Raw genomic sequence first — 13,897 nt, forward strand, 5'->3', positions numbered from 1 at the left:
AACGGCAATTCTGGTTCATCGCGCCTAAAATATACAATGCATTGAGTACCGACTTAAAGTCAAGTAATTCTATATCCATATTTACTGCTCGTGTACATCAATGGATTTTTGAAAGGGGACGACCTTTCTTCAAAGATTATATGAGTTCCTAACACAAAAAAAAAAAATTAAAAACTTCTTTTCCAACTTGTCTCATATCACGAAAATTAAAATTAAGTGTTGAACATAAACATGTTGTCTTATAGATAACACCTAAGTTATATAAACTTGCACACAAACAATTATATGCATTAAACAATCTACATTAATTATGTTTAAATTTTAATCTTAATGTTTAATATTTTTAATTTTTATTTGTATCTTTTTAATATACATATACTTTTTCTTTATTTTTCAGTTTACTACTAATTTTCATATACTTGTTTTTAGTTTTATTTATCATCAAATTTGTTTTTCTTTTTTTTTTTTCTTTAATTCTTTCTTATGTTTCTATAAAATAGTATTTTTTAGTTCTTCTAAGTTATTTTTATTATTATTACTTCATTATGATTTATACTTACATACTTATGTTACTATAAGTATTTTTTAGTTCTTTTATGTCATTGTTATTATTATTTCATGTATAACTACCACAACACGGGCATTAGCCTAGTATGGTAGTTAAAAAAAATGTCTAAACATGTAACTTGTAAACATTTATTAAATAATAAAAAATAAAAAAAATAAATAAATAAAATAATAAAGTCTGCTATGTGTTTGTTGTATCAATTAATACTTGTTGTACCAATTAATATTCATTGAGCACTTAAATATTTTTGGAATTTTAGTAAAAAGTAACTGAAATTACGGTAAAATCAATCACCATGTACAATATTTTATTTTTATTTAAACCACTGTTTTAAATATCCACATACAAATAATAATGCCCACGCACAGGCCTCGCCTTTGTGGGATTTTTTTGTTACTCTATTTTATTTTTTGTTATTATGTATGTACCTGTATATATATGTATCAAAAAAATTTTCAATAAAAAAAAAAAAAAATAAAAAAAAAATAACATACTGTTATGTTTCGAACAATAAACTGTATAGTTCTCAGATTCTACCACACTGTTCAGCATACTTTGTCTGTCTTCAGTGGCATAGTTTGGCGTCCAAGTTTCCATTGAAGGAAATGTTCACTGTGCAAATTGATTGCATCTATGTACCATATATTATATTACCTACAACGAATTTAGAAAGCTTTCCATTCCCCGTAGCAATACATACGTTTTTATTAACATTTTCTATTTAATAGGTGGCATTCAGCATTTACACGCCCACAGTGTGTAAGCATGCGTGGGCCAGTATCAGAAAAAATGAAAGAAAATTTAGAACATTGCGAGAGATAGTCGAAGATGCTGAGAAGTCGTCTCAGCATCCCCGACAGGACGTAAAGGTAAATTGATTGAAATAATTATTTTTTTAGTAATTACCAATTACTTTTTTACCAATGGCTTTTACTCAAATGGCTTTTACTCAAATGGCTCCATATAATTGATAAGATTTTAAAATTTGCATTATTAACACTTTTTTATTCATTATATATATATATTTTTTAATATTAACTCCACACAGGAGGCCCTGAAGAAAATAATTTCCCTCAGGGCCTATGTCATCTTTGGGGATGCTGTGTGGAGGGTAATATAGACAATAAGAACAATGTTTTGAAATATAATGTTGTTTGACGTCTTTTCATTTCTTAAATATGGGTTATTTGCTTTTTCCTTTTCACATATTAATTCCAAATAATAGTACATTGTCATGTTTTAAACTAGTTTGGTATCAATTATGTTCTCAGGAACGGATGAAAGAGATTGGGGAGTTGTTGTTGGATGCTGCTCCCGAGGTGGCGGCCGCCCTCCACCGAGAACTTTCCGACTTAATGAGTGGCCGGCGGCCCCCGGGAGAAGCAAGGTAATTATTATTTTTTATTTTTATTTATTTATTAACATTCAAACCTGCTAAACTACTTATGTAGTTGCCAACTTGGAATATGCAGGTAAAAAGGCCAAAGACACTCAAAGTATTGCTGACCTTTTTAGTTTAGGGCACTAACGGGATGTGCTCGTCCGACGCTACGTCCCGGCGGGTGAAGCTGTCGGTGCGCGGCGACGGAAGCGAGTTCACGGTGACGGCCCACACCGTTACAGACTTGAACCTTCCGCGACAAACAGTGGCCGGCCGTCGATCAGTGAAGCCGAGGCTGCTAATCGGCCAAGACAACGCGCCGCTTATCGTGTCGCGGGAGGTGCGGGCAGAAAGCAGAGTTAGCCAGCAACCACCACCAGCTCTAGACCTCTCTCTCTGCTCTGCCCTCTACCTCGCTCCGACTTCTGCCTCTGCTCGCCTTCTTTTACTTTGACCCCCGCCTCACCCTGGACCACGGACTTGCTTACCCCTTCGGACCAGACCCGGGATCAGCTACAAGAACTAGCGACAAGCGATCGGACCAGCTCTACAGCGGCTACAGAGACGCCCCACTCTACCAATGCATAACTATGCAGGAACTATGTTATTTTTCCAGTACCGACTTATCTCCAATCGCCTTGCAAGAAAATGATTTTAAATTTCGAACAATAAACTGCATGCTTTTGTTTGGAAAATTCTAGATCAAACAGGTCAAGATGGGTGCCAACGCAAAGTTTCTTTCTGAAGAAAAAAAAAATCTGCGAAAAATGCTGCGGAGGATAACAAAACATATACCGACAGATGATAAACGGACTCATAAATGGAGGGCGACCCATCTTCCGTGGGATATGGTATGAAATTGCATTATATACACACCGCACCGTATCATATACATTAATAACATACATACGTTTTTATTAACATTTTCTATTTAATAGATTGCTTTCGGGAAATACACGGCCCCAGTATGTAAAATTGCCTGGGGCCAGCTGATAAAGGGTGTTCGGAAGTCCAGAAACATGGAAGAGATACTTAAAGATGCTGAGCAATTGCTCCAGCCAAATGGAATAAGAATGGAGGTAAATTGATTGAAATCCTCCAAATTGGTAAAGTAGTCTTCTTCATACAAAACTTAAATTTGGATTTGCAGTTAGAATACTTGACCAAACTAAATATATATATATTTTTTAAACGGAAGTAGCTATATTAATAATCCGCACCAAATCATCCAGAAAATTTTGGATTTGTCACCCACCATCTCAGATTTTGATGAAACTTTAAATTTTTAATCCTTCCATATAGATAAGAAAATATACCAAATTTTACCTTCCTACCTCAACTCGTTTTTTTTTTATGGGCAGTTGAAGTTTGGGCAAAATAAGCATTTTTACATATTCCGAGCACTCCGGAAGAGCTTGTACCTTCAATGAAAAAAAATTGTATCTTTGTCATTTATAGTGCAAATGCAATGAAAATTTTCAATATTATCAAGAAAACTATGCTGATTGCAGAAAAAAATAAATAAACCCTTTACATTTATCTACTTGACTTTAAAAAATTACCAAAAGTAATTTTTTAAGTAATTTTTGGGACGGAAAAGGTACTTTACAAAAAAGCAATATCTCGGGAAGGTACAGTGTTAATGAAGTAATTTTTTTTTTTATTCATATCTACAAATAGCATAGAATCACATACAAAAATAAAATTCATGGCATTTTACTTGCTTCAATAAATAAAATCCATTTTAAACTTTTTTCAAACTTTTTGTAATTTTTTTTTTATTCTTATCTACAATAAACATAGTACAACCTAAAAAAATAAAACTCCTGGTATTTTGTGTGCTTCGCAGTGTAGAAACGTTTTTAAAATGAGAAATCTTAATCATACAGAATTGTTCCAAGTTTTTTAAAATCTAGATACTGTATTTGCAAATAAAAAAAGTCAAACTTATTCGGTCCTTTACAACATGCTGGTAAGCTTGCAATGTAAGCTTAAGGCACCAACAAAATAATGTACCTTGTTCCTTACCCTGAATGCATACACCATAGCAATATTTTACAACAAGATCAACTTTTTAACTCTTTTCAATACAAAGTTAACTCTTTAAAAAACAAATACAATAAAAATAAAACAGGCAATGTAGGATTAGGTTAAATGAAAGTACATTACAATAATATTGTTTACAAATAAATGTTCAAGTTCATTTTTTACTTTTATTCTTGATCTGACCCATAAGATGGTTGAACTTTTGATCAGCATGATGAACGTCTTTTTCAAGAAAGTAGTAAGCTCTTCCTGAACCTTTTGTTGTGGGAGGGTCAACGATATTAAAAATATTTTGTAGTGGAACAAAACAAATATCTTCTTTTTGATGTGGCCAGTAAAAGGATGGAGCTGGGCCAAAAGGATGCATAAACTTGATTGATACATCACACTCGTCTTCATCTTTGGAAACCACAAGTCCAAAAAACCAATGGTTGTCATATACGCAAGCTACATAAGAGTTTGTACAAATTTGTACCATACTTAGTTGCTCAGAGCGATTTCGTTCCCCACTGAAGTTAAAAATCAAAGCATAATCTGAATCTGAACTTATCCTTTTTGTGCCAACTTCATTTTCAGACAGAGGAACAAAGCAGTGGAAACCTCGAGTGCCTGGTATTGTTTTAGCTTGTGAAAAACGCTGCTGTAATTGTTGCCTGCAAGTGAATAAGCTTTCTTTTCTCAGCAAGTAAAAATATATATTTTCTACTCTCGACTGACAAAACTTAAAAGTTTTGTCTACAGTTGTGATAGTGTTGCCAGGGCCAAGTTGCAAACTTTCTCTAGTTAGAAGACGTTTTACTGTTCCACCTATTCCATCACAGGGAGATTTCCCATGACTCGTAGCAAAAAACGACCAACATGCTTTCAAGTTGAAGTCTTTTTGATGGTGACACAGATTTAAAAAGTTTTTGCAGTTTTTGACCCGTCAAAACAAGCTTTTTGAAATGTTTCATATTTATTTAAGTTAAATATTCTGTGGTGCTCACAAATGTTGAAAACCAAGTCTGTAGATACAAAACTTCTTTGTTGAATAAGCTTTTTTTCAAATTCACTTAACAAATCCACACTCGTTAATTTCTCTGACTTAGTATAACTTTTTTTGTGACATTCAGTACCATTATGTTGTCCCACACTACATTTAACTAAACTTGTTTCGATTAGAGACATTTTAACAACGTACACCATAACATGAAACAACTACTGTATTTATATAGATGATCACTGCTTTGAAGCTGACTCAGAACTAAGCATGTCAGAGGAAACAAAGCATGTAGTATCCTGCAAACTTAGTGATGAGGCAGATAGTAATTTTCATGTTCTGTCTTGTTCTTGTTGCAGATACATCATTTCCATGTAGTGACTTGTCTCTAGGACTGTTTCTTTGATATTAGTCCATTCATTCAACCTATATTACCAGCTATATACCTAAACTATAACTTGCCCAATTACAAACTAAAAATAGATATAAAAAAAATCACAAAAAGTTTGAAAAAAGTTTAAAATGGATTTTATTTATTTTTGTATCTAGATTTAAAAAAACCTAGAACAATTCTGTATGATAAAGATTTCTTATTTTAAAAACGTTTCTACACTGTGAAGCACACAAAATACCAGGAGTTTTATTTTTTTAGGTTGTACTATGTTTATTGTAGATAAGAATAAAAAAAAAATTACAAAAAGTTTGAAAAAAGTTTAAAATGGATTTTATTTATTGAAGCAAGTAAAATGCCATGAATTTTATTTTTGTATGTGATTCTATGCTATTTGTAGATATGAATAAAAAAAAAAATTACTTCATTAACACTGTACCTTCCCGAGATATTGCTTTTTTGTAAAGTACCTTTTCCGTCCCAAAAATTACTTAAAAAATTACTTTTGGTAATTTTTTAAAGTCAAGTAGATAAATGTAAAGGGTTTATTTATTTTTTTCTGCAATCAGCATAGTTTTCTTGATAATATTGAAAATTTTCATTGCATTTGCACTATAAATGACAAAGATACAATTTTTTTTCATTGAAGGTACAAGCTCTTCCGGAGTGCTCGGAATATGTAAAAACGCTTATTTTGCCCAAACTTCAACTGCCCATAAAAAAAAACGAGTTGAGGTAGGAAGGTAAAATTTGGTATATTTTCTTATCTATATGGAAGGATTAAAAATTTAAAGTTTCATCAAAATCTGGGATGGTGGGTGACATGGCCTGGATGATTTGGTGCGGATTGACCCTATATAGCTATAGTTTTTTTAACAATTCATATAATTTATTTCACTATAGGTACTTGCATAGTATAAAAGATTATTTTTTTAGTAATTACCAATTACTTTTTTACCAATGGCTTTTACTCAAATGGCTCCATATAATTGATAAGATTTTTAAATTTGCATTATTAACATTTTTTTATATATATATATATATATTTTTTAATATTAACTCCACACAGGAGGCCCTGAAGAAAATAATTTTCCTCAGGGCCTATGTCATCTTTGGGGATGCTGTGTGGAGGGTAATATAGACAATAAGAACAATGTTTTGAAATATAATGTTGTTTGATGACTTTTCATTTCTTAAATATGGGTTATTTGCTTTTTCCTTTTCACATATTAATTCCAAATAATAGTACATTGTCATGTTTTAAACTAGTTTGGTATCAATTATGTTCTCAGGAACGGCTGAAAGAGATCGGCGTGGTCTTGTTGGAAGCTGATCCCGAGGAGGCGGCCGCCCTCCACCGAGAGCTTTCTCATATAATGAGTGGCCGGCAGTCCCCGGAAAAAGCAAAGTAATTATTATTATTTTTTTTTATTTATTTATTAACATTCAAACCTGCTTTTTTTTATATTTTCTCCACAAAGGAGGCCCTGAAGAAAATAATTTCCCTCAGGGCCTATGTCATCTTTGGGGATGCTGTGTGGAGGGTCTTTTTGTGGAGAGGAAGGAGTGAACATGGGTCTTGAAGAGTCCCATGTTGTAGGAGGGAGGAAACACAGAGGCCGGCAACTGTGTACAAATGTTGGGCGCGCGTTTGGCGTGTATCCCGACTACGCACCGGTGCCGAAGGGATCAATGACGCTAGTTCCTCAGAGCATCTTCCATTGTAATACCGGTAGAACAAGGACAGCATACCTACCTGACGCCTGTGCTCTAAAGATTGCAGTCCGTCTGTTAAGATTGGGGAATCTATCAAACGGACCGCCCGTTTCTGCACAGAGTCTAGGGTTTTTTTCAGGTATTTAGGGGCTCCGGACCAGAGATGGCTGCCAAATTCGACAGTAGGGCGCACTTGCGATTTGTACAGGGTCAGCAGTTGTGTATTATTAAAGTATCTGCGGGCCCTGTACAGTACGCCCAGCTTCTGAGAGGCCAACTTTACTCTGGCTTCGATGGAGCCCCCGTACCTGAGCTGGTCACTTACAGTTATACCAAGCATATCAATGGAAGGCCTGTTTGGAAGATTGCTTCCGTTGAAGGAGACTAGATTATCATTTGGATCCCTTTTAGACGTAATCAGACAGGATTGGGTCTTTGAAACATTAAATTCGACGAGATTATTTTTACCCCAGGAGGAAATACTCTCGAGATAACCGTCCATTCTCTGCTTCAAAGCCCTCCGAGCCGTTGGAGTTTGTGTGCCCTTTGGGGGCTTGTCAAACAAAAAGCTATCATGAACTGTACTGTCATCCGCGTAACAATGAATCGGTGCACATGTCAAAAGGTCATTGATGTGCAACAAAAACAAAGTCGGAGACAGAACCGATCCCTGTGGGACGCCAGCATTTATGGAGTGCGAGGAAGAGGTGAAACCGTCAGCAACCGCCTGAATCGACCTATCCCTTAAAAAGTCAGCAATCCACGTACACAGGGATGCGGGAAGTCCGTAAGAATGCAATTTGTTGACAAGTCCTCGGTGCCAGACCCGGTCAAAGGCCTTGGATATGTCTAGTGCGACCGTTTGGGTCTCACCGTGACGTTCCAGGCACCGCCCCCAAACATGCGTCACATACGCGAGAAGATCACCGCACGAGCGGTTCCGCCGGAATCCGTATTGACGGTCGTTGATAATTTTGTTCTTCTCGAGGTATGTGAGTAGTTTGTCGTTGATCACACGTTCCATCACTTTGGACAGAACTGATGTGATCGCTATGGGGCGGTAGTTGGCCGGGTTGGAGCGGTCACCTTTCTTGGGAATAGGGTGAATTACCGCTTTTTTCCAACCAGAGGGCACAGTGCCACACTTCAGGGACATTTTGAAGAGCTTTGTCAAAACTGGAACTATTTCCGCAGCACACCTCTGCAATACCAGGGCAGGTATTCCATCAGGTCCACTAGCTTTATTAACATCGAGCCCCCGTATGACGTGGAGTACATCCCGATGCCGGATCCTCAGCTTTTTCATATAGAAGCTGCAGTGAGGAACCGACGGCGGAACAGCACCTCCGTCGTCGAGGGTCGAGTTTTCCGCAAACATTTTCCCTAATAGGTTAGCCTTTTCGGTGGCGGTGTTTGCTAGTGAGCCGTCAGGTCTGGTAAGAGGTGGCAAACTGGGTTTGCAAAAATTTCGACCTATTGAGCCCGCAAGCGACCAGAATGCTCTGCTGCCATGCGGGCAGGCAGCCAGCTTTTTGCTGATCTGCAGGTCGTGTTCGAATTTTGACCTATTAATGATTCTCTTGCATTCCTTTGCCGATTTGTTGTATGCTGATCTGCTTTCGGGCGTTCGAGATGTGTTGTAGGCTCGGTAAGCCGCGTTTTTTCATCGAACTGCTTCGGAGCATTGTCGACTGAACCACGGCTTTGAGCCCACACCAGTTTCTTTAGTAGTCGATTGTATGAAGCCATCCATCGCCGATTTGATGACTTCACCAATCTCCTGGGCACATCTTGAAGGGTCCGAAGTCCGAAAACAAACAGCTGACCACGGAAAAGCGTTGAAATGGGCCCGCACACCGAACCAATCTGCTGACCTATAGTGCCACACTTTTCTCCTCAGCCTCTCATTGGTTGGTCTGAGGCTAACGGGGATTGATGTCGTCACTAGGCAGTGGTCAGATGATCCCAGAGGCGCTGTGACGTCAATCTTATAACCGTGTGGCACAGTAGTTAAGAATAGGTCTTGTAGTCTTGATAAATAATAGATGGTGATCTTTAACCAAAATAACGTTTATTGTAGCAGAGCACACACATTACAGCCATTACAGAGACTTATACTTTTGACACCTACTTCCTGTTCATGTAGTGTTACCAACTGAATGTTATTTCATTGCCATATTACAACAGGTCTAACAGATTGGAGCGGTGAGTCTGGACATCAGGAACCGTTGTAGGCTCCTGAACTAGTTGCTCTAATCCGTAGCAAATGGCAAAGGATTCCGCCTGTCGGCCAGCCGAGTCCGTTGGGCCTGAGAACTTCAACCATGGTTCGTTATGAACATTGAAGTCCCCCAGAACAACAAACTCGGCCGAAGGGTAGCGGGGCAAGAGATCATCAATAGTATCGCTCAAATGTTTGAAGAGTTCGGAAGTGTCTGATTCGCTAAGGTTCGGTGAGCGGTATAGACATGCGTAGAATCTTGCCGTACTGGCAAGATTGACGCGCACCCACATTACGTCGAATCTGGAGTTTTCCAGACTCAATAGTCGTACACAGTTGACGTCAGCTCGACTATAGAGGCAGACTCCTCCTTTGAGTCGGAATTTGCTTGCGAGGGTAAAGCCCGGGCAGTCCAGATAGGAGGAGTCTGGCGGCTCGGCTATCTGAGTTTCGGATAGGAAAAGAAGGTTGGGACGTTGGGACAAAAGATGGTGATGGACGGAATTTAAATTTGTGTGCAGGCCGCGAATGTTGGCAAAATTTACCAACAGTTTTGGCCCGCACCGGGGACGCCTGCTACTCGCCGCTGTAACGATGTTAAAATTGTTGTGTTGTAAGTTCATGAATTTTAAGTTTTTTTTTTCTTTTTGAAAGGAAAGGTCTGGAAAGGAAAGGTATGAGGGGTGGGTAGGAATCTGGGGTTCAGGCTGTCCAGGAGTGATGAGCGTTTGGTTCCAGCCCACCCACTGCGGTGCTAGGCGATAGGCTGGGAGAGTCCGGCTGGAGAGGGCATCCAATGCGCTCCAAACGCTGCTGCTGGGTCCCCTCCGGTCACGAACCGGCACAACAGCAGTGGCGGGGTTTTTTCACTCGCTGATGGGGCAGCCCACCCTTAGTCGTGAGCCTGAGGGTCGGGCCCCTGTACTATCGAGCGGCCCGGACAGCGGTAACCGGTTGTAAAGGGTCTCCCTCAACCAGCATCTCCCAACCGGCCCGCCACGCAGAAGGTGGGCCGACGCACCCGTCACCAAGACCTGGGCAAACCTTAACCCATGAACCCGGGCACCCCTGCTAAGTCACCAAACGTAGCGAACCACTTGGGGTGACCTGTGGCAGAGGTGTTGGTCATCCAATAAATGGTTCCCAGGGCGGGGGTACCCATTCCCGCCTACCAAATTGAATATGTAGTTATTACTTATGTAGTTTGTCAGCAGGTACATAATGACAACATTTTTGCAATAACATGGTACAAAAAATTACGATGATTACGGAATTTTTATTTTATTTTTATGTTGACGAATAAATTTTCTAGAGCGAGTCTAAAATACCATTTTTGAAATACTGCCAAAAGGAAATGTTGGGGCGGGGCTATCTCGTGTGACGTCATAAGCGTATTCCCATTTTCTAGCCGGCTTCTGACAGTACGTGATAGTGGTACTCAGTGGTACTTATTGTCTGTTTACGAGTGTATTTGCTTGAGTTTTTGTCGTTATATTTCTTAGAATGTCTCCCCATTTGAAATACAAATGTTGTATGGTTCCTAGCAATTGAAAATGCACTATTTCTCCAGCTTATAGTATGTAACATCCCAAAGGGCATAATGAAACAGAACAAGACAAAGAAACAGAACAAGATAACGAAACAGAACAAGATAACGAAACATAAAACCCAACTGTATTTTACTATAAACTATCTTGAAGATACGCCCACCATTCCGGACTAGCAAGCGCATCTTGAAAACAGTTAATTACATAACCATTTCCAAAATGAATATGATAAAAGTACATATGAAAATCATCAAAATCCCAAACGGATGTACAATGTACTCACACACATCCAAACTTATTCAAAATTTGATGACTTGAATATATAAATTTACAAAATTTAGTACTATGTACATTCATATGCACACATGAAATGCGCACGGGTAAGAATAGGTCACCCTTGCACGCTGAACAAGTATAAAAAATAGCAAAATACATATGTTAGTAATACCTGGACACAAGCTGAAGGTCACTCCGCTCAGCTCTAGGGGTAGACCTAGGTATATTTAGTGACCAAATATGAATACCTTCCTTCTTTCTCTCCTCCCTATTTACTCTCCCACACTAATTGCCATATTATGTAAATGCTCATGTTTTTCATTTATTCTAGACAACAAGACAAGGAGGAGAGCAAAAAGAGAAGGAGGGAGAGGAGGGAGGAGCTTCAAGAGGAAGCAAGGTAATTATTGTGTCCAACTAATGTGGTTTTAGTCCTTGTGGGCAATTGATATGAAATAAAATGATACAATAAAAATACTACAAGACATGGATGATGATAGATGCAAAGATCAAACCACCGGTTACAAATTTCACTCTCAAACTGGCCGTATAATTGAGATACCATTTCATCCGTATCTTTTACCATTGGCCATTAAAATATATTCAACCAAGGTGACATGAATTAACACCTTCTACATAAAATGTGGGCAAAGGCAATGAACGGCCTCTGTGGTCTCTGTTTCGGCCTCTGTGGCCTCTGTGGTCTCTGTCTCGGCCTCTGTGGTCGAGATCTGAATACCTTCCTTCTTTCTCTCCTCCCCATTCACTCTCCCCCACTAATTGCCATATTATGTAAATGCTCATGTTTTTCATTTATTCTAGACAAGACAAGGAGGAGAAGGGAAAGGAGGGAGCAGCTGGAGCAAATTGAAGAAGAAGCAAGGTAATTATTATGTCCAACTAATGTTGTTTCTAGGTTTTAGTCCTTGTTGCATTGTGGCCAATTATGATACAACAAAAATACTACAAGACATGGATGCAAAGATCAAACCACCGGTTACAAATTTCACTCTCAAACTGGCCGTATAATTGAGATACCATTTCATCCGTATCTTTTACCATTGGCCATTAAAATATATTTAACCAAGGTGACATGAATTAACACCTTAGACTTACATTAGGGTGTTCCATACTCCCATCACATTCATCAAATTTACAATCAGCTTCATTTTGAATTTTTACAGTCCTCGTTAAATGCCGATTCTTGATCCGTTTCCGCTTTTGATAATAATGCTTTAATGGATTTAACGGGGTCCGTTCAATTTTCAAAATGGCTCAGAATTATTTATGATGTCAATGTGACAAGAGTTCACAGACTGTATATTCCCCAAAATGATCACCTAATGCACCAAACAAGAGCTGCTCGCCTCCCTTGGGATTTTGTATGATATTGCATTCTATACACACCGCACCGTATCATATACGCACCGACCGGTCGGTGGCCAAGTTGACATCGCGCTTGGGTCCCACTCAGGCGTAGTGTGTTCAATTCCTCGGCTGGCTAAGTCCTCCATCACAACACAAAAAGTAATTATTTATATTACCATAATATCATTAATCTATTCACACCTTTGTGTCTTTATCCTTCATGAAATGTGACACAGTGCACTGCCGTCTCTATTTACAAGTCGTGCTGTAGATTTGGCTGGAAGTCAAAATTCAAAGTAAAGAGGCCTATTTCCTCAAGAAGCACAAACATCATGTTATATTAATTATCAAAATACTACTACTACTAACGCCATCTGTGTACGATAACCTATTCAATAAACGTTAGTTCATCCATTGTTCATCCGCATTTTTTTAACAGGTTATGGGCCCAGATAATTCCAGGCGTTATAATCAGTTGCGATAATAGTCAAATTGTGTTTGTGTTAAAAACTAATTTCTTGTTGTCGCGGATATATTTTTCGTGTTAGGAATAGGGTTAAGAAGTTGTTACGAACTCATAAAGTGTTGGACATTTTAACAGAAATGGCGTCAAATTCATACCTCGCAAGTATAACCAAGCTGAAAGGACGAGAAAACTACGATGAGTTGGCGTTCGCTGTGGAAAATTTACTTATATTGGAAGGTATGGAACAGTGCATGAAAACTGTTGATATATCAGTAGCTGACGATGCCAAGACAAAAGCCAAGTTAATCCTCACAATAGATCCGTGTCTGTACGTTCATATCAAGCAAGCTAAATCAACTGCAGATTTATTAGGTTATTATTATTTATTATTTAGGTTCGTAAGTAGGAGATTTTGAACTTTAAAGCAGTTTTCATAGGCTTTATACATTATTTTTTCTGGGCTTATAAAAAGACTTATCTAAAAAATAGTGGATTATTTCAAAGGCTAAGATGTATTCTACTCGCGGTATTTAATTAAAGCATCTGAAACATTTCTAGGATCAAACCACATGATTTTAAATTACTATGTAATGCATCGCCTTAATATGAATATTTGGTAAACTTTCAGGATTGCTAGCCACACTTAATATGAATATTTGGTAAACTTTCAGGATTGCTAGCCACACTTAATATGAATATTTGGTAAACTTTCAGGATTGCTAGCCACACTTAATATGAATATTTGGTAAACTTTCAGGATTGCTAGCCACACTTAATATGAATATTTGGTAAACTTTCAGGATTGCTAGCCACACTTAATATGAATATTTGGTAAACTTTCAGGATTGCTAGCCACACTTAATATGAATATTTGGTAAACTTTCAGGATTGCTAGCCACACTTAATTTGAATATTTGGTAAACTTTCAGGATTGCTAG

At 38.0% G+C, this 13,897-nt stretch overlaps 1 protein-coding gene across 2 annotated transcripts in view; it reads left to right on the forward strand.

The window, feature by feature from the left end:
- Positions 1-13,897, forward strand: part of LOC149414913 (uncharacterized) — a 59,682-nt gene that overhangs the window by 33,036 nt on the left and 12,749 nt on the right. Inside the window, exons 1-7 of one of the 2 annotated variants that reach the window (XM_089643133.1) lie at positions 1,310-1,437; positions 1,840-1,955; positions 2,651-2,800; positions 2,888-3,028; positions 6,658-6,773; positions 11,457-11,525; positions 11,948-12,008. In XM_089643133.1, the coding sequence (XP_089499259.1) occupies positions 2,666-2,800; positions 2,888-3,028; positions 6,658-6,773; positions 11,457-11,525; positions 11,948-11,996 (510 nt within the window). In that variant the 5' untranslated portion in view covers positions 1,310-1,437; positions 1,840-1,955; positions 2,651-2,665 and the 3' untranslated portion in view covers positions 11,997-12,008. Of the gene's footprint in view, positions 1,438-1,839; positions 1,956-2,650; positions 2,801-2,887; positions 3,029-6,657; positions 6,774-11,456; positions 11,526-11,947; positions 12,009-13,897 lie in introns of those variants that run through there. The other variant, XM_089643134.1, reaches the window with a different exon arrangement.

Source organism: Hesperophylax consimilis, chromosome 19 (genome assembly GCF_061612785.1).
Source record: "Hesperophylax consimilis isolate HC1 chromosome 19, BYU_Hcon_1.0, whole genome shotgun sequence".
NCBI lineage: Eukaryota > Metazoa > Arthropoda > Insecta > Trichoptera > Limnephilidae > Hesperophylax > Hesperophylax consimilis.